The 18052-nt window shown below is 40.1% G+C and overlaps 2 protein-coding genes across 4 annotated transcripts in view; one reads left to right on the top strand and one right to left on the bottom strand.

The window, feature by feature from the left end:
* Positions 1 to 869: 869 nt before the first annotated feature.
* Positions 870 to 10070, bottom strand: p2ry2.1 (purinergic receptor P2Y2, tandem duplicate 1). Of its 2 annotated transcripts, none has more exons than XM_041813153.1 (5): positions 9875 to 10070; positions 3773 to 4126; positions 1754 to 1922; positions 1148 to 1493; positions 870 to 1064 (listed from the first exon to the last, which is right to left on the bottom strand). In XM_041813153.1, exons 2-5 carry the CDS (start codon positions 4107 to 4109, stop codon positions 870 to 872), a joined length of 1047 nt encoding a protein of 348 aa, XP_041669087.1. In that variant the 5' UTR covers positions 4110 to 4126; positions 9875 to 10070. The 2 variants fall into 2 exon arrangements, with proteins under 2 accessions (XP_041669087.1, XP_041669095.1); XM_041813161.1 differs by lacking the exon at positions 9875 to 10070 and adding an exon at positions 6932 to 7020.
* Positions 10071 to 13189: 3119 nt separating this feature from the next.
* The window catches only part of LOC121521537 (F-BAR and double SH3 domains protein 2-like), a 106789-nt gene continuing 101926 nt past the window's right edge, over positions 13190 to 18052 (top strand). For both annotated transcript variants that reach the window (XM_041805616.1, XM_041805623.1), the window contains exon 1: positions 13190 to 13469. In XM_041805616.1, the coding sequence (XP_041661550.1) occupies positions 13449 to 13469 (21 nt within the window). In that variant the 5' untranslated portion in view covers positions 13190 to 13448. The remainder of the gene's footprint in view (positions 13470 to 18052) is intronic.

The raw sequence follows: 18052 nt of genomic DNA on the forward strand, positions 1-18052 counted from the left end.
GTAGCCAAGTTGGCTTAAGCTCATATTGTTTAAGCCAATTTAGCAACATTGGCTTTGTAGTAACATTAATAACATAGCTAGCTATGTTAGCTTGAGCTAAAGCTAGCAAAGCTAAAGCAAGCCACTGTTTGTGTAACTACTTCTAAAACAGGTCTATACATAATTAAATCCTACGTAAACTTAGAATGCCGTTTATTTTGCAGTGTTTGCAATATGGTTTAATGAATGTAACTGCCAAACTTTTTTTCATGAATAAAGTTGAAATTAAAACAAAAAACGCCTAAATTTGGAAACAATAGCACTTCCTTTCTAAGATATGCAGAGTCTCAGATGAACGTTCTGGGACAGTGTCCATCAGAGATGTATGGTCTGCAGCCAGACTCCTCTTGAAATTCTGGATGGGTGATATTTTTCAATAAATGAAAGCACAAAAAAAGAAAAGAAAAGAAAAGAAACATAGATATTGTATGTACATAAAAGACAACTTCTGCAAATATAAAGGAGGTATTGCTTTGTCCACAGGGGGCATCAAAATAATATTAATTCATGAAAAAAGTTCTTTACAGGAGCTTTAAGTTTGTAATAAACTGTATTATGTATATATTTTTATTGTTTAGCGTCAGTCATCATCTGCAAGTCACATATCTATTTGAATGTTACATTTTATTTCTAACGGTTAACAATAGCAATGTGAATGATAAAGTGTGAATGTTATTGTTAAAGTCTTGTTTTTAAAAGTGTGTAACAAAGGAGGTGTTCCCCTGATTTGAATTCACATTTACTTCTCTACAAGGCGCTCCAATCCTGAAAGTCCTGGACTTGTGAATTGTCTGCCCAAAGGCATGTGAGAGTAAATGTTGGGTTGTGGATCATAATTGTGTTGTCAAGCGTTGGCTCACATTAATTGCTTTTGATGTAGATGCCTTGGTTTTCTTCGTGAGGTTGCTACGAGCGTCCTGCCCAGCCAGGAAGTAAAGAATAGGGTCTAGACAGCTGTTGGCGCTGGCTAAAGGCCGGGTCACTTTGTAGGCCACACTGGAGGCCTCTAGCAAAGTACAGCTGATCTGGGGAGCACATCGAAATGTTACACACTGAAATGAAAAAATCACTGAAACACATCTGCAATGAAATGAATGTTCATCCTCACCTGTGCTGGATTGATCTGCCTCAGGTATCTAAAGGAGTAGTAAAGACTCCTGGTGAGGTGAAAGGGGAGGAAGCACAGCATGAACGCTGCCAGCACAATGATAATCATCTTAACTGACTTCTGCTTGGAGCGCTGAGCTGACAGTCCCCCCCTCTCACCATCAGGTCCTCCTTCAGAGCCCCAGCCAGGCTCCAGAAGCTTCCGCACCATGAGGCCATAGCACACCATCACCACCATGAAGGGCAGGGCAAACATGAGAACAGACACAATAGAGCTGTACACCAGGAAGTCATCAAAGAGCTCTGGGCTTGTGGTGTCGTAGCAGATCCGCTCAGTAGCCTGGTCCCTGATGAAGGAGAAATAGCTTATCATTGTTTATGGCATGGACCCACAGAGAGGGAGATAGGAGTGATGAAAGAAAAGGATCAAGTATAATTGGTTAGAAAGAGGGTTGTTTGTTCACATAATTGTGCCCTGTTTAGACCCACTAAGATAAGGTAACTGATGAAACTGGTGTGTCACAAAAATCAATAGTCAACAGTTAAACACAAGGACAATAAAATAAGCAAAGGGTGAATTTAAGGAAAAGAAAGCAAGTTTCCTCACCTGGTTCTGGAGAAGTAGAGAACAGGTGCCTGGCAGAACAAAACAATAGCCCACACTGCCACTGATACCAGTCTGGCCCGACGTGCACTCACCCAGTTCATTGAACGTACAGGATAACAGATGCCAATGAAGCGATGTAGACTGATACAGCACAGGAACAGAATGGAACCTGACAGAGTGAAAGATATTTAGTAACATAACTTTTACACACTGTTTAGACCTGCTTATATGATGGAATAGCACTTATTATCCATCCACTTGTTTCATAATGATTGGTATGTATTTATTTATTTATTATATTTAATGGTATTGTAGTAAATCTTAAATTAAATATGTCATTTTGTTGCCTTAGAGTCAGATACATTCTTTTTACATTAAAAAAGTACGAAGCAACACAATTTCCCTACAGGAAAACTACACTTAGAGTGATTTTTTTCTTTTTATCTTGACATGTTTGTGTTTCATAGTGTAAGACTCATGCAGGGTCTATTTTTAGAAATGTACTTCATCACTACTACTTAGTATAACCAGAACTACTGCATGATGGTGGCTAGGTAAAAGTACACGGGTAAGTGTAGAGGAATGGAACTGATGTGGTTTTTCACCTTGAACTTTACCTTACATTGGTGCAAAGTTTGAAGAAAATTTCTCAAAGCATTCTCGCAATATTGCTTTCTCAAGAATGCTCAGGGCATTCGTACGAAAAATCTGTAAATCCATTGCCCCTGGCCCTGTCTGTCCCAGGTATGGAGGTACAATTACTCAAAGCAAGAAAGTAACTGTATGTAAAAATGTATTTATTGTAAATGTCAAATTCTACAAAGAAAGTTTCTTGCATGCATGAGCAATTTTTACTTACGTCTTTTGTTCAGAAGGGTTCCTGTGGTTCTCATCATACCTATGGTATAACGTATGTGATGTCTGTGTTTTAATGATTTCTTAGTTTGCATGAAATAATGCCGGGGTTTTTGATATGTTATGAGGCTTTTGGATTATTATGATGGTTTTGGGTGTATCGTAGTGTTTACTGTTCTATATCACACATCACATCATTATATTGTGTCATAGTGTTCTGTATTGTATCATATTGTATCATATAGTATAGTTTTATATTGTATCATATATTATTTCGGATTGTTTTGTTTCTTATTGTATCATATCATGTACTACCATATCAGTAAATTAGATTTTCTGATGGAGCATTTTTCATAACAACTCAGTAAAGTCTAATATTTAATGAATGCTTCCCCTACATAGTTTATTGTGGTACAGTGTAGCAAGTCCTAGTATAGCCTATCAGCTCTAAAGCTTGGTATGGTATAGAATTACATATATGCTATGATATGGTATTGTCTCATATTGATCAGAGTATCATCATTTACTAGCACATTCTTTATTGTAGCCCAGTAGATGTTGTTGAGTGTGCCTCGTTGTAGCATAGTGTAGCATAACCTAGTTTTGTGTATCATGTCGGACTGTAGTGTACCACATGTGTAGTGTGGCCTACAGGCCAACTGTAGCATATTATATTGTTCCATAGCATTCTAATTTTAGCATAAAGGAGCCTTAACTTGTTCAGTTCTTTGTATCATATTTAAGCATATTGCATCCTAGGCTACTTCAGCTTGGCTATAGTGTAGCATTTATCATTAATGGTAGCCCTATCGTGCAGTAGGGTATGGGATGTCATGTCATGTCTCATTGTAGTTTAAAACAACTTAGAACTATAGTTTAGTTTCTTTAACCACATTGGGTAATATAGTAGCAAACAGCATTGTAGCTTAGGGTAAAATATCTTGGTTTCGTAGTGTGTTCTCACTGGTAGTCCTATGCATCATATTATAGTGTGCAGATTGTTTTGTTTTATCATCTTAAATTTGTGTATCATATATTTTTGGATTGTACAGTATGTTTTACCACAGGCCTACTTTATTTGTTGTTGTGTGTGATACTGCCATGACTGTAAGATATCAAGGTTTTTTTGCAGTTGGATGAGCCTGTGCCGTGCTGGAACAGTACCATATAAGTTGGCGTAAAACAGGAAGCGTATGAGCTTGCACAGTGGTTCACTGAAAGGCCAGTCGTTCTCATCAGCATAATAATAGACGAGGAAGGGCAGGGTGAAGATGTAGAGCGTGTCACACATGGTAAGGTTGAACATGTAAATTGTAGAGGGCTTCCATCGTTTAGTGCGGAATACAATCACAAACAGTGCTGTGGCATTCAATGCCAGGCCGATCACAAACACCAGGGCGTAGCTGACAGGAAGGAGAATATACTTAAAATCCTCATTGAATTTGCAGTAGAAGGCGCTGTAGTTGTTCAGGTTGGTCGAGTTGCTGTCAAAGGTGGCCATCTTGGCTGTAAGAACACCTGATGAAAAGACACATGGGGGAAAAATTGTGATCACCAAAAGTATTTAATAAATCATAATAGCAGATAGTAATAAGATATAGGAGATGGTAACAGCTATAGGAGGAAGTGGTTCCAACATGATCACATTTTAGTGTCTGCAGTCATTCAATTTGGTGTGTCTCAGCAGCACAGTACACTGTAAGTCATAGCTTTCCAACATAATGACCAACCCATTTAACAATCAAATTCCCAATACAGTTTATAGCTTGAGTCTTTCAGTGTTAAAGTGTGCATGTCACTAAATACGTCAATTTGAAACCCATTTTCTTTAATTGCCCATCATTCTGGGCACTTGGTTGAGAAAATAACAGTAGAAACATGGGATAAAGAGAAAAATGAGGATCCTTTATTGGCAGCAGCTATATTACAGCACATGCATTTCTAAATATTTAATTTAGAGACATATGCTTGTAGAAAAAGGTAGTTGGTTCCATATACATACAGTTTCAAGAAAAAGTATGTGAACCCTTTGGGATTTCCTGGATTTCTCCATAAATTGGTCATAAAATGTGTTCTGATCTTCATCTAAGTCACAACAATAGACAAACAGTCTGCTTAAACTAATACTGCACAAAAAATGATATGTTTTCATGTTTTTATGGAACAAACCAGGTAAACATTCACAGTGCAGGGTGGAAAAAGTATGTGAACCTTTGGGTTTAAAGACTGGTTGACCCTCCTTTGGCAGCAATAACCTCAACCAAACGTTTCCTGTAGTTGTAGATCAGACCTGCACAAAAGTCAAGACCATTCCTCTTTACAAAACTGTTTCAGTTCAGCAATATTCTTGGGATGTCTGGTGTGAATCGCTCTCTTGAGGTCATGCCACAGCATTTCAATCGGGTTGAGGTCAGGACTCTGACTGGGCCACTCTAGAAGGCGCATTTTCTTCTGTTGAAGCCATTCTGTTGTTGATTTACTTCTATGCTTTGGGTTGTTGTCCTGTTGCATCACCCATCCTCTGTTGAGCTTCAGTTGGTGGACAGATGGTCTCAAGTTTTCCTGCAAAATGTCTTGATAAACTTGGGAATTCATTTTTCTGTCAATGACAGCAATCCCTCAAGGCCCTGAGGCAGCAAAGCAGCCCCAAACCATGATGGCCCCTCCACCATATTTCACGGTTGGGATGAGGTTTTGATGTTGGTGTGCTGTGCCTTTTTTCCTCCACATATAGTGTTGTTTGTTCCTTCCAAACAACTCAATTTTGGTTTCATCTGTCCACAGAATATTTTGCCAGTAGTGCTGTGGAACATCCAGGTGCTCTTTTGCATACTTCAAACATGCAGCAATGGAGTTTTTGACAGCAGTGGCTTCCTCCATGGTGTCCTCCCATGAACTCCATTCTTGTTTAATGTTTTACGTATTGTAGATTTGTCAACACAAATGTTAGCATGTGCCAGAGATTTCTGTAAGTCTTTAGCTGACACTCTAGGATTCTTCTTCACCTCATTGAGCATTCTGCGCTGTGCTCTTGCAGTCATCTTGACAGGACAACCACGCCTAGGGAGAGTAGCAAAAGTGCTGAACTTTCTCCATTTGTAGACAGTCTGTCTTACCGTGGACACATGAACATCAAGGCTTTTAGAGATACTTTTGTAACCCTTTCCAGCTTCATGAAAGTCAACAATTCTTGATTGTAGGTCTTCTGAGAGCTCTTTTGTGCCAGGCATGGTTCACATCAGGCAATGCTTCTTGAGAGCAGCAAATTCAAAACTGGTGTGTGTTTTTTATAGGGCAGGGCAGCTTTAACCAACACATCCAATCTCATCACATTGATTGGACTCCAGGTTGGCTGACTCCTGGCTCCAATTAGCTCTTGGAGAAGTCATTAGCCTCGGGGTTCACATACTTTTTCCACCCTGCACTGTGAATGTTTACATGTTTTGTTCAATAAAAACATGAAAACATATCATTTTTGTGTGGTATTAGTTTAAGCAGACTGTTTGTCTATTGTTGTGACTTAGATGAAGATCAGAACACATTTTATGACCAATTTATGCAGAAATCCAGGAAATCCCAAAGGGTTCACATACTTTTCCTTGCAACTGTATTACATGACTGTATCACTGCTTATGCCGCCCATGCTTCTGAAACATGTCAGCTGCAGAAATTCAGACTTTTGTTTTCAACATTTAACAACACTTGCTCTGTAGTTGTGTTCCAAACCAGTGTTCACTTGCACATATTTCAATTCAAAGTTTACCAAAACCTCATGACTGTGAGGGAAAGACAGTGGAATACCCTTTTAACTCAAACCAGACCTTATCATGAAACTGTTCCTTGGTACTTAACTCTCTGTCATGCATCTTGCACCGTTGTTTCACTTAACCTTCGTCTCCACTTTCCTCCTCTGGTAAAAGTCCTTCTTTTCATCTGACAAACTCATGTTCAAATATGTCATGTAAATGCCAATGCCACGTGAATCCATCAAACTGACAGGCAAATCAGACAGTGCATGCACACTTACTTGTTTCTTGATTGAGTTAACCTACAGTGATCTCTTTGCTCTTCTTTCTGACACTATTTTCTTTCAACATTATTTTTCCCACTGTCTGGATCCTTAAGGCCCACCTTCTTTTCTCTTCAAAACAACTGCAGGTTGTGTTTAACAGATAACAGGTGGGAACTATTCTGGTTCCCTCAAATTCTTTTGACCTGCTCTGTACATACTATACCAACTCAAGGAGACATGCAGCATGACTTGTAAACAAAGATTCTAAGATGTAGCGATGCTAAACTGTATCAGAGATGAGATATACACACCGTTTTAATGCTGAAGCCTGTTCTGCGTTGACCATCCTGCGTTACATATCCTCATTCTCACAAGCAGTTACAATATGAGTCTGATTTTGTTTTTCAGGCTGTATGCGTACCAAAGATACTTCAGGGAGTAAAAAAAACCTGCGGAGGTGTGCGGCTGCCTAACAAGTTGTAGCCTGTGCACAGCAGAGCGTCAGCAGTTGGACCTGAGGCTGTTGGTTTGTTGGTCTTTCACTCAAACGGACAGCGAGCAAGACAAAACTGGCGTCATCTTAGACTGTTTAAATATTTATTTTTTTAAAGCTCCGGCGGGGATTTTTCAGGTGATTGTGAAACAAATTGAAAAACTTGATATCTTTCTGTGACCAGCAAAAGCAAAAACAACAACAAGATTTATTATTACTGTAATATCATTCATGCCTGAAAATGCTGCTGTGGAGTAGGTGTCAGGTACATGCTGCCACAACATCCTGCTTTCACTTGTTACATTGCAATAATTTGTGGGTAAGTTTGGTAAACAAAATAATCTCAGGAGGACAAGCCTAAGAGGGGTCCGGCTAAAGATCATACATTTCTTATGGCCACTCTCATCTGAGATGGCTTCTATATCAGAATGGAACTGCCTCAATTTTCCAGAACGTATACTTAAAAGGTATCTTGAGTTTTAGATTTTTTTTTTAATCTCTACTCTATTCATAAACAACATCTGGCAGTTACAGTCATGAAATAACCACATTGCAAACATTACAGACTAAACAACAGTTCTTAAAAAATGTAGAGAAAAAGGTCAGAGGTCTAATCCAGGATTAAATTATGTATAGGTCAGTTTAAGAAGTAGATGCACAAATGGTGGCTTGCTCTAGCTTCAATAGCTTTAGCACAAGCTACCATAGCTATGCTAGCTACATGATTCAAGCTGCCCGTCATGACTGAGGGAATGTGCAGGGCTGTCAACACTCAGACTCAAGCGACATGCGAGCTCAATCGCAAACAGGATGCGATTTTTGAACTCCTTCGCAAGATGGATGCCAACTTGGAGAAGTTGTCAGCTCCTCAGCTGAAATGGGCCACCGAATTCGGATATATTAGAGGTAAAGCCACTGGGAGACTCAGAAAGACTCAAAGGCAGACGGAAAATCACAGTGTCGGCCTGACCCAAAACAATTGTTATCTTCATTGGCTCCCTTTGATAACCAGCCTTCCCAAGGCCAGATGTCTCTCCACTCTCCTGGTTGTTATGCGGACAAGATGCTACGGCCCCACCCTCCCCCCCACCAACCCCTACTCCTGTGAACTTTGTTTCTGGATCAGAACTCTCCGAGGTCGTCTCCACGCCAACGGCCGTGTCTTCGTCACCTGTTATCAGACGGCAGAGACAATGGGTGGGACTGAGTGGAGATGAAGTACACGGGCTCACACATACACACACACAAGACACATATAACACGCACACCCCCTCAAACTCAACGCCTTCGTTGGCTCCCCCCCTTTGCCGCAGTGTAGCATGGAAGGGTTGTGGCTGGGCGCGCGCCCCCCCCCCCCCCAGTGTCTGTGCTGCGACACCTCCGCTCCCCAACACCCTCCCACCCTCCCACATGTGCAAGTTCTTGAGTTTTGTTGTAATGTCTTACTATGTTGCTGATGTGCTGAGGTGTTTTTTCCAAATTGCACACCGTGCCCCCCCTACAGGAGCCTAGTTTGGGGGTTGCTTTTTTTCCCCTCTTCCTTCCTCTTGTTCTCTTTTTCAGCTAAGAAAAAAGGGGCGCCGCTCGTGTGGCTGACCCGCAGTTCTCCCGCTCCTGTCCTCCCCCTGTTATGTGTCAATGTCTCTTTTTTATGTTTCTTGGACGAGATGTAACTGAAAGGCAATTTCCCCCCCGGGGGACCAATAAAGTTGTTTGTTGTTTGTTTGTTGTTGGATTCACATTACTACATAAGCCAATGTAGCTAAGTTAGCTTTAGCAATGTGAACTTTAGCATACATAGCTTTGTAGATTATCTGCCCATGTAGCTTACATAGGGTTCTTTGAATGCTTAGCTTTAGCTAAGCATTAGCTATGGTAGCTACCTACCTCATTAGCTACACAGCTATGTTATCTATTGCTAAGTTAGCTTTACCAACGTGAGCTTTAGCAAACATAGCTACATACATAATCTGCCTGTGTAGCTTACAGAGGTGCTTTGCATGCTTAGCTTTAGCTAAGCATTAGCTATGGTAGCTACCTGCCTCATCAGCTACATAGCTATGTCATCTCTGGACATTTTCAAAAAACATCTCAAGCACCACCTGTTCACCACAGCCTACAGTCTTCATTAAACCAGCCCCCACACTCATCCTATCCCTTACATAGTTTGTCCATGTCTTATGTGTTCTTGTAAAGTGTCCTTGGGTTTCTTGAAAGGCGCTATATAAATAAGTTAGCTTTACCAATGTGAGCTTTAGTAAACATAGCTAAAGCTAACTTAGCTACGCAGTTACATTGCCACTCTGTGAGCTTAGCTTTTTTCAAGCTGGGCTGTACAGGAAAAACATATTAAGCATCTCCTATAGTGTACAAATGAAGTGTAAAGTTTGAGTGATGAAATGTAAAGTTTAAGATGACATTCCTTATAAGTCGTGACCCCTCAGGCCCTGTAATGCTTATTGGGGCTCTAAACAATCTTCTCTGTTTCTTGTTCTTGTGGTCAAAACCTTTCACTGCTTTCATTGTTAACCAATAATAATGATTAGTATAACATATTAATACAGCAATTTTTCAAACAACTTGAAAAGTTATTTTCTATTCAAACAAGACAAAATACACAAATACACAGAACAAATAATATAACACAAAAAAGCACCCAGGTAAAGTCAGACATATACTTCTATGAAAAGCAGCAAAGAAGTACACAACAAGGTTATGTTTTGAAGAAAAGAAACAATCTTTATCTTAATAACTATCTTACCTTGATATAGCCAAAGGGTGAAGATACTCCTAATTCAAATCAAAAGAAGAATCAAAACCCAAAAGCATCCTGGCATGATCCTAACAAATCTAGTATGATCCGACGACTGTCATCCATTTTCGCCTACTCCGATGGCATCAGGATCTATGCATGGGTTAGGAGAAGTGTTTGGTTTCTCAAAATGTGAGCTAATGTTTGCGTGCATGTATCTGAATATGTGTGTGTTAGTTTGAGTGAGAGAAAAGGTGAATAAGAGTTCTTAATGTCTTACCTGCCCCAGAAACTCAGTGTATTAATGATTAAATGGCCCTTAGCCTTAACCTTGGCCATGGCACGTAGGAGGCCTGAAGTCTTACACTGGTCCTTCAAGTTTTTTTTTTGTTGTTGTTGTTTTTGTCTCTGTTTGATCAAAAGTAATGCTTCCACAGACTTGTATAATTGTTTTTCACCTTTTAATGCTGCTTTGAAACCTGTGGACCATAAAAAATTCTGCTTAAATTTGGCATTTTGATGCCAGCAGTAAGAGCCAAAGGACAACAATACTAAATGATTTTCTTCATGATAACAAGTACATCCTGACCTTGGGAGGTCTGGCAAATCTAAGTTTCTATTTTACATGAAGAATGAAAATGTGGATACATAATCAGATGGTGAGGGGAGATATATAAGTGGTGACGAACTGTTCAGATACTTAAGTAAGCTAAAGTTGTGTGGCTGAGTGAAAGTCCTGTTCAATGTTTTTGTATTAGTATTTTTGCTGTATTAATGATTTTTCATATTACTACTAAGATATTCAACATGCAAATTTTAACAAATGTATTTAATCGGTATCTAAAAACAATACATCATTGTCAAAACATCATTAATTATCCTTCCATCCATCCAGACTGCTTATGCTGTTTGGGGTCACAGGTGAGGCTGCTCTAAACCCAAAATATTATCAGTATGTTACATATCAGTACATATCACATATACATTTTCTAAAATTAAATCATGTGAGAATTGTGTTAATATTGTCTCATATTCATACATAATATACATACATCTACATACTGTATACGTACAGTACAGATTAAACTGCCCTGTTTTTAAAATCTTCATGACAAAGTAGTAATGTTGTCAAAGTAGTCGTCAGTCTATGCGAAGCAACTCGAACACATCTAATATGGAGATGGATGATTTCCAATGGACAGGAACTGCACTAAAAAGCTGTTGAATTTTGCTGTTAGGCAATTACAGTGATTTAAAAATTGCATTCCTCCTCTCTGACACGCTAAGCAATAGATGTAGAAAACAACCTAATCCATGTTGTTTTATGGAAACTCAAAAGAAGCAGACATCCTTATTTTGGAAAACCTTTATGTGAATATTATGATGAAATATTTATAACACATTTTAATTTAATACAGAAAATATAGGTTGGCTGCATTTCATAAGTCCAGCAGCTGCTGGTGCCAACTATTGACAAGGGTTACAGTCAGCTCCGCTGTTATTTATTCCTTAAATTTTTCACTCAACACCTAAATCCAATGAACCCAGTGACCCCACTGTATCTTGTCCACCATCTGATATGTGGTTGTCTTTTCTATATAGATATACAGTTCCTATAAAAACTATTCACCACCTTGGATGTTTTACCCTTTAAATTATTGCATAAATCAGTCATGGTTAAAATAATTGGACTTAATGACAAAAAAAAATTACAAAAAAAAAAAAACCTCCTACAAAGTCATGTCAATCAAATAAAAATATGTAATGTAAAATAAGTAACTGCATAAATATTCACCCCCTTCAGGTCAACTTTGGCTGCAATCACAGCACTGAGTCTGTGTGGATAGGTCTCAATCAGGCTTTCACATCTGGCCACTGCAATTTTACTCCATTCTTCTTTGCGAAACTGCTCAAACTCTGTCAGGTTGCACAGGGATTGCCAGAGAACCGCTCTTTTCAAGTCCAGCCACATATTCTGTCTTGGATTGAGGTCTGGGCTTTGACTCTGCCACTCCAAGCCAATTTTGGTTTCATCAGTCCAAAAGACTTCCTCCATTTGACCATTGAGTCTCCCACATGCCTTTGGGGAAACACTAGTCGAGATCTAATATGAGTTTTTTTTTCAACAGTGGCTTTCTTTTTGCCACTCTTCCACTAAGCTTTGACTGATAATGGCAGTTGTATGCAGAGTCTCTCCCAACTCATCTGCTAAAACTTGTTACTCCTTCGGAGTAATCATAGGTGTCTTGGTGGCCTCTCTCATTAGTCTTCTTACATGGTCACTCAGTTTGTGAGGATGGCCTGATCTAGACAGAGTCAAACATCAACCATATTCCCCTTATTGCTTGATGGATTTAACTGCACTCCTGGGGATGTTCATTGCCTCTGAAATTTTTGTGTATCTATCCTGACATTTTTTTCAATAACCTTTTCTTTGAGTTTCTTGGAGTGTTCTTTTGTCTTCATGGTGTAATTGTAGACAGGAATTTCTATCAACCGGTGACTGGACCTTCCAGACAGAGGTGTCTTTAAACTAACGTCGCTTGAGACACATTCACTGCACTCAGGTGATCCCCATTTATCACCAACTGGCTGGACATTGGTTGAACTAGGTCAGTCACTCTAAAGGTGGCAAATATTTATGCACTCATTTTACATCACATATTTTTGGCTGACATTGCTTTGTAGAAGTCTGTTTTCACCTTGACATTAAAGACGGTTTTCATTTTAATTTTTTCATGTTTTTGTCAACAAAGCCAAATAGTAATAATGATTGATTCATAAAATCAATGAAAAGTTAATAATAATAATAATAATTATTATTATCATTATAATTATAATAATATATATATAATGTGTGTCTTCCCTTTAATACGGTTGTCTTTATCCTTAGCTGTGATCGATTTTTCTTCGATCGACTGCGGATTCTTGTTGCTATGCAGGTCTGCGGGACGCAGCCTCATCCCGTCGGTGTCAGGCTTTTTCCTCATCAGCTGTTTGAAAAAGCCCTGATGCTCCAAGAAAAACAATGGCCATATTTTTGGGAAACATCTTCCTTGTCCCCTCCTAGAGTTGGAGAACACCTTTGTTCAAACGTTAACCAAGGTATCTGTCGACGCTTACGAGGAGGCAGAACAAAAAGGGACGTCTCTCTGCTGGTAGTGTTTTTCATCACAAACCATATGCTATGCCATACTGCACCACAAAACGGCGCCATTGAGCTGGGTTTTTGTATGGGTTCCCCGTTCAAATCTCCCACATCCCTTCTCTGTGCATTTTCCTCTCTGCCTGTCTGTCCTCCTGCTTCACAACAGTACAGTACACCAGCCCTCTAGTAGTGGCAGCAACCAACACAAGTGTGTTGAGTCTCTCCTCGCTGCTTCAGTTTTTGTGCTGTATAAACCAGCCATTTATCATCAATCATGGCCGCCGGAGTACAAATCTAAACCCGTCTTCCCTCCCTGTCGTTTGGAGGGGAGGATTTTGTTTGAGGGAACAGATATTAGTCCCACACTGATTTGGATTTCCTCTTGGAATTACAATACATCTCACAAGGGAATACCATTCATGTCAATACTCCAAAATGCAGCCGCCGCCGAGGAAGGTGAGTGATTTCCAGAGTCCGTTATGTTTTAGCTACAGGAGACAATGACAGACAGATAACAGAGTAGTAACCTAGCTGTGGATGTTGTGTTTTACTCACCTCACAGAGAGGGTCTATTTATGCAGGCTTAAGACATTGAAGGGCTAGAAAAGACCTTTGCTAGCTAACATTAGCAACGTTTGCTAGCTAGGTTAATCGGTAACCTAGTGACATTAATATGCATCTGTCAAACGTCAAATAACGTTAGCAAGGGGGGCTAACATGGCACATTTTACACAGTGCACCAAAGATTAATTTGACTTAGCAACTCCGTTATAGAGTGCTTGTGCTCTTGTATTTAGTAACAGTAACTTTAACAGAAAAATAAAAACACGGTCACATAAGCCCGTTAACTTGTGCCACTAACCTTAAAGGGCTATCTTTCTAAAACGTCGCGTGGAGTAGCATCTGGGATATTTTTGCTAGTTAATTATTTGGTGAGTATGTGACAGCATAACAAAAGCTGTTGTTTTTTCTACGGTGTGGTGTTCTTGTCTACTGGGAAGCCCTTAACTTTGACCAGGGTCACATCTTTTCATCAGACACTCAGCTGACAAAGCCACAACAACCCACACACATATGCCAACACGCAAGACTGAGGAGACATGCTGGCACTGTGATCGTGTTTGATACTGACTTATTGATTCTGTATGGGCTAAGACTAATTTTCCCTGTATCTTGCTACCCACTGTTGGTGATAGAGTGTTTATGTGAGCATGTGTGATGCTGCCTTTCTCTTGTTGTCAACTAGCGTGTATGTGTCCTGAAATAGATGCATGAGAGCCAATTAACTGGCTGTGAACCTCTGAACAGTTTTCTCTTAATTACTACTTATTCCCCCTGTGCCATTTATGCTTCTGGTTTCTACACAGAGACTGGCCCTTAACATGTCAAATCATGTCCGAGAGACTCATATGCTCACACTCGAACAGACACTTTCATCACTGAGGCTGTAGAAACAACCTTGATGGTTGTCTTCAACCTCTGTGTGGGATCAAGTGCACTGCTACAGCTGTATTCCTCTTACTGGACCTCATTTGTCAGCTGTCGGTCTCGTTCCCATCAAATTTGCTGTGAAATACTTCCAGGAATAAGAGAGAATTTGTAGAATACTGATGTGATACTGCCTGCCAATGAGGCTGGCACACTCGGGGTACTCAGCCCAAAGCACCACAGCCAGACTGTATCAGTATTTGGCTGTGAGATACTAATAATTTCACTCCCAGTGCGACACATAGAGCCCCTTAAGTGTTTTGTCTCAGTCTCAGCACATCTGCTTACGGATTGAGTTTGTTTGCCTCCCATATATTGGTTCTAAAGTGGCTTAAATGAAATGTTTCTGCTAATAAGTCCATCCGTACAGCTAGCTTGCTATCCATACATCCCTATATCAACCCATGAATCCATCCATATATCAGTCAAGGAATCTCCATCCATTCCTTCACGAATCCATCCATGTAATAATAGTAATGAATTTATTTGTATAGCACTTTTGAATACAAGGGTTTATAAAGTGCTGTTGAAGCAAACAGAAGAAAAAATAAAACCCAACAAAAGACAAAGCTAACGGAATGATGACACCAATAACATCATCAGAATCCAAAGAGTTCAAGAATCTAAACAAAAAGTGAGCAAGATAATAATCCAACAGCTACATAAGACTTACAGAACCAGACGTCATGAGACTGCATGCAATCTTAGACATCACAGGACATCATTAGAGCCCAGACATCTTAAGATAATTATGCAACCAAAACTTCACAGACATCATCAGAATGCAGTTATCACATTGATATTAAAGGGAACCATTAAAACAATAAAAAAAAATGAGATAAAAAAATGATTTAAAAGATGTCAGTAATTCTTGACGCCTTATCTTCTCAGGTAGGTCGTTCCAAAGTCGAAGCACCCTGGTGGAAAATGCTCGATCACCTTTGGTTTTAAGCCTCAACTTTGGAATGACCAGGATCTAAAGGCCCAAACATACTTGGGTGGAACGTACGTGGATTGGACTCCGCAGAGGTCCGCGCGGACTCAAAGTGGACGTCTGCAAGGCCTATGCGCGCAGAGCTCAAATTTTACGACCGCGCAGACTCTGCTTCGCGTACTGGTGTCACACAAAACACTGCTCGGCATGTATTTTCACATCAACCCGCATTAAATGTGACACCGACCTGCATTTTGTTTCTCTGTGCAGCGTTGACGGGTGAGTGGTGATCCCCAGAGTGGAGAAGGAGTGGGGCTAGGTGCCCAACTAGATCATCAAACTTTTTACGTGTCATTCGGAAGTATTGAAAATGTTTTTCCATGTCACTGCTTCGCATGTCCTTCACCAACATGGCATACTCCCCTTCCTCATCTCTTGTGGCATTTAATGGCCGCACATACCACAGTCTTTTAATTTTATTGCTTTGCAAAGCCAGCAGGCTTCGTCAGTGTAGAACGCCATGACAAAGAAGTGTAAGCAACGTGCAAGGATTGTTCCTGTGAAGAAATTTCACAGGAAACTACTATGCTGCAGTGCGCTCAACTATGGAAGCGCTGATGACTGCGGACACTCCGTGCAGAGTCTGCTCCGCTCACAGTATGCTCGAGTATGTTCGGGCCTTAAGGCTGCGGGCTGGCTCTTAGGAGGTTAATAATTCTACTGATATCACTGAATATATGTGATGTCTGACAGTTCATTTAAGCGATGAATCAGCCAGACACCAAGTAGTTTTAAGTGGTTATGTTTTCATTGATAAAGGACAAAAACACCAGGAGTGATGTTGTAAATTCTTTAATTTTGGAGGTAAATCTGATTGTTCCTTTTGATTTAGACCTAATTGTGGAAGTTAAAAATCAAGAATTTCATGTAGTGAATAAAATTAGTCTGTCGCACACAGAGTTTTCCCTTTTTTTATCTTCATGTATCATACACCATAAGTGCCATGTTTTACCTCAGGGACCAATGTTTGATTATCAGAGTTAGCTATGGTAGCTGTCTGTTTTCTTGACATTAAGATATTTAAAGTACACTGGTTTGTACGCTGGAGTTATGCATATTGGCATTTAACTTCTTTTTTTTTTTTTTTTTAAGATTTATTTTTGGCCTTTATTGGATAGGACAGTGGATAGAGTTGGAAACAGGGAAGAGAGCGGGGAGAGACATGCAGGAAATAGTGCCACGGGCTGGATTCAAACCCAGGTCGCCTGTGTACATGGCGCACGCCTTAACCACCCGGCTACTGGCACGCCATTGGCATTTAACTTCTGTCAGCAAAAACTTGACTCTTTTTTTTTTTTTTTTTTTTTTTTTTAAATCAGGGTCTGTTTTTTTGTATGAAAGACCTCTTAAACAACTGGGCTCGCCAATCTTCTCAGGCAGGTTGTTCCAAAGTCGAGGAACCCTGATGGAAAAGGCCTGATCACATTTGGTTTTAAACCTTGACTTTTGAACGACTAGGAAGCACTCCATCTGAGGATCTGAAGCCTGATTAATGCTTCTGTGTCAGGTTGACGGCGTACCTGACGCCGTGGTTGACCATTCGCAGTTCTGCGTCAAGGGAACGCGTTGCTTCAATTTACTGCCATGCCGCTTGGGGGTGTGGCTGTGTGTGTGTGTTTGGTTTCAGAGGGGTCACATCCGAATCCTTGTTTATCTTTGGGTCACAGTAAACAATGGCGACAGAGGTGGAGTGGGTGTGTTTGGAGTTGGAGCTCATCAATATCGACAAACTAATTCTTTTGTTGCAAATGTTGAAGTGCAGGCGACAGGGAAGAAGTTTGCTGAGGTGGTCTGTACAACCACTAAACAAGTCGAGGCTGAGAAAGGGTGGATTTGCCTGGTTCGCCCACTGAGGGACCTGTTTGACGTTTTGAGTGGACCAATCACAGCCCTTGCGGTCTGCATCGCCGCGACGCTTAGTTAGGATTTTTTGGAGGTGCACATCAGGCTACGGCGTAGGGGTCCACGTCGAGACCCTGTGCCATCGACGCAACACAGAAGCACAAATCACAGGGGGTTAATATTTCTGATGTGCCGATATCTTTAGAGTCTTACAATGTTTATTTTCCAAGTTTTGAAGCAGCATCTACAAACTGAATATATGTGATGTCTGACAGGACATTTAACCTATGAATCAGCCAGATATAAAGTCGTTTTAGCTGGTTATGTTTTCATTGTTAAAGGACAAAAACACCAGGGGTGGTTTTGTTGTAAATCCTTTTTTCGGAGGCACATATGATCTAGACTTAATAAGGGCACTTACCGATCCAGAATTTTATTTATTTAATAAAATTAGCCAGCTCCACACAAAGTTTCTCCCTTTTTTATATTCAGTATCACAAAATAAATCATGTGTCAGCCAATATAAGTCCCATGTTTTACAGTAGGGACTCAAGTTTATCAGAGTTAACTATTGTAGCAGTCCGTTTGCTGGACATAAAAATATTTTAAGTCCACTTATTTGTGTGTTGGAGTTATGACATATTGGTGTTGAGCTTTGTTATAGATAACTTAGGGTCTATTTTTTGGGAAATACTGCTTAAATAACTGGGCTTGC

This window comes from Cheilinus undulatus, linkage group 2 (assembly GCF_018320785.1).
Source record: "Cheilinus undulatus linkage group 2, ASM1832078v1, whole genome shotgun sequence".
In the NCBI taxonomy this organism is placed as follows: Eukaryota; Metazoa; Chordata; class Actinopteri; order Labriformes; family Labridae; genus Cheilinus; species Cheilinus undulatus.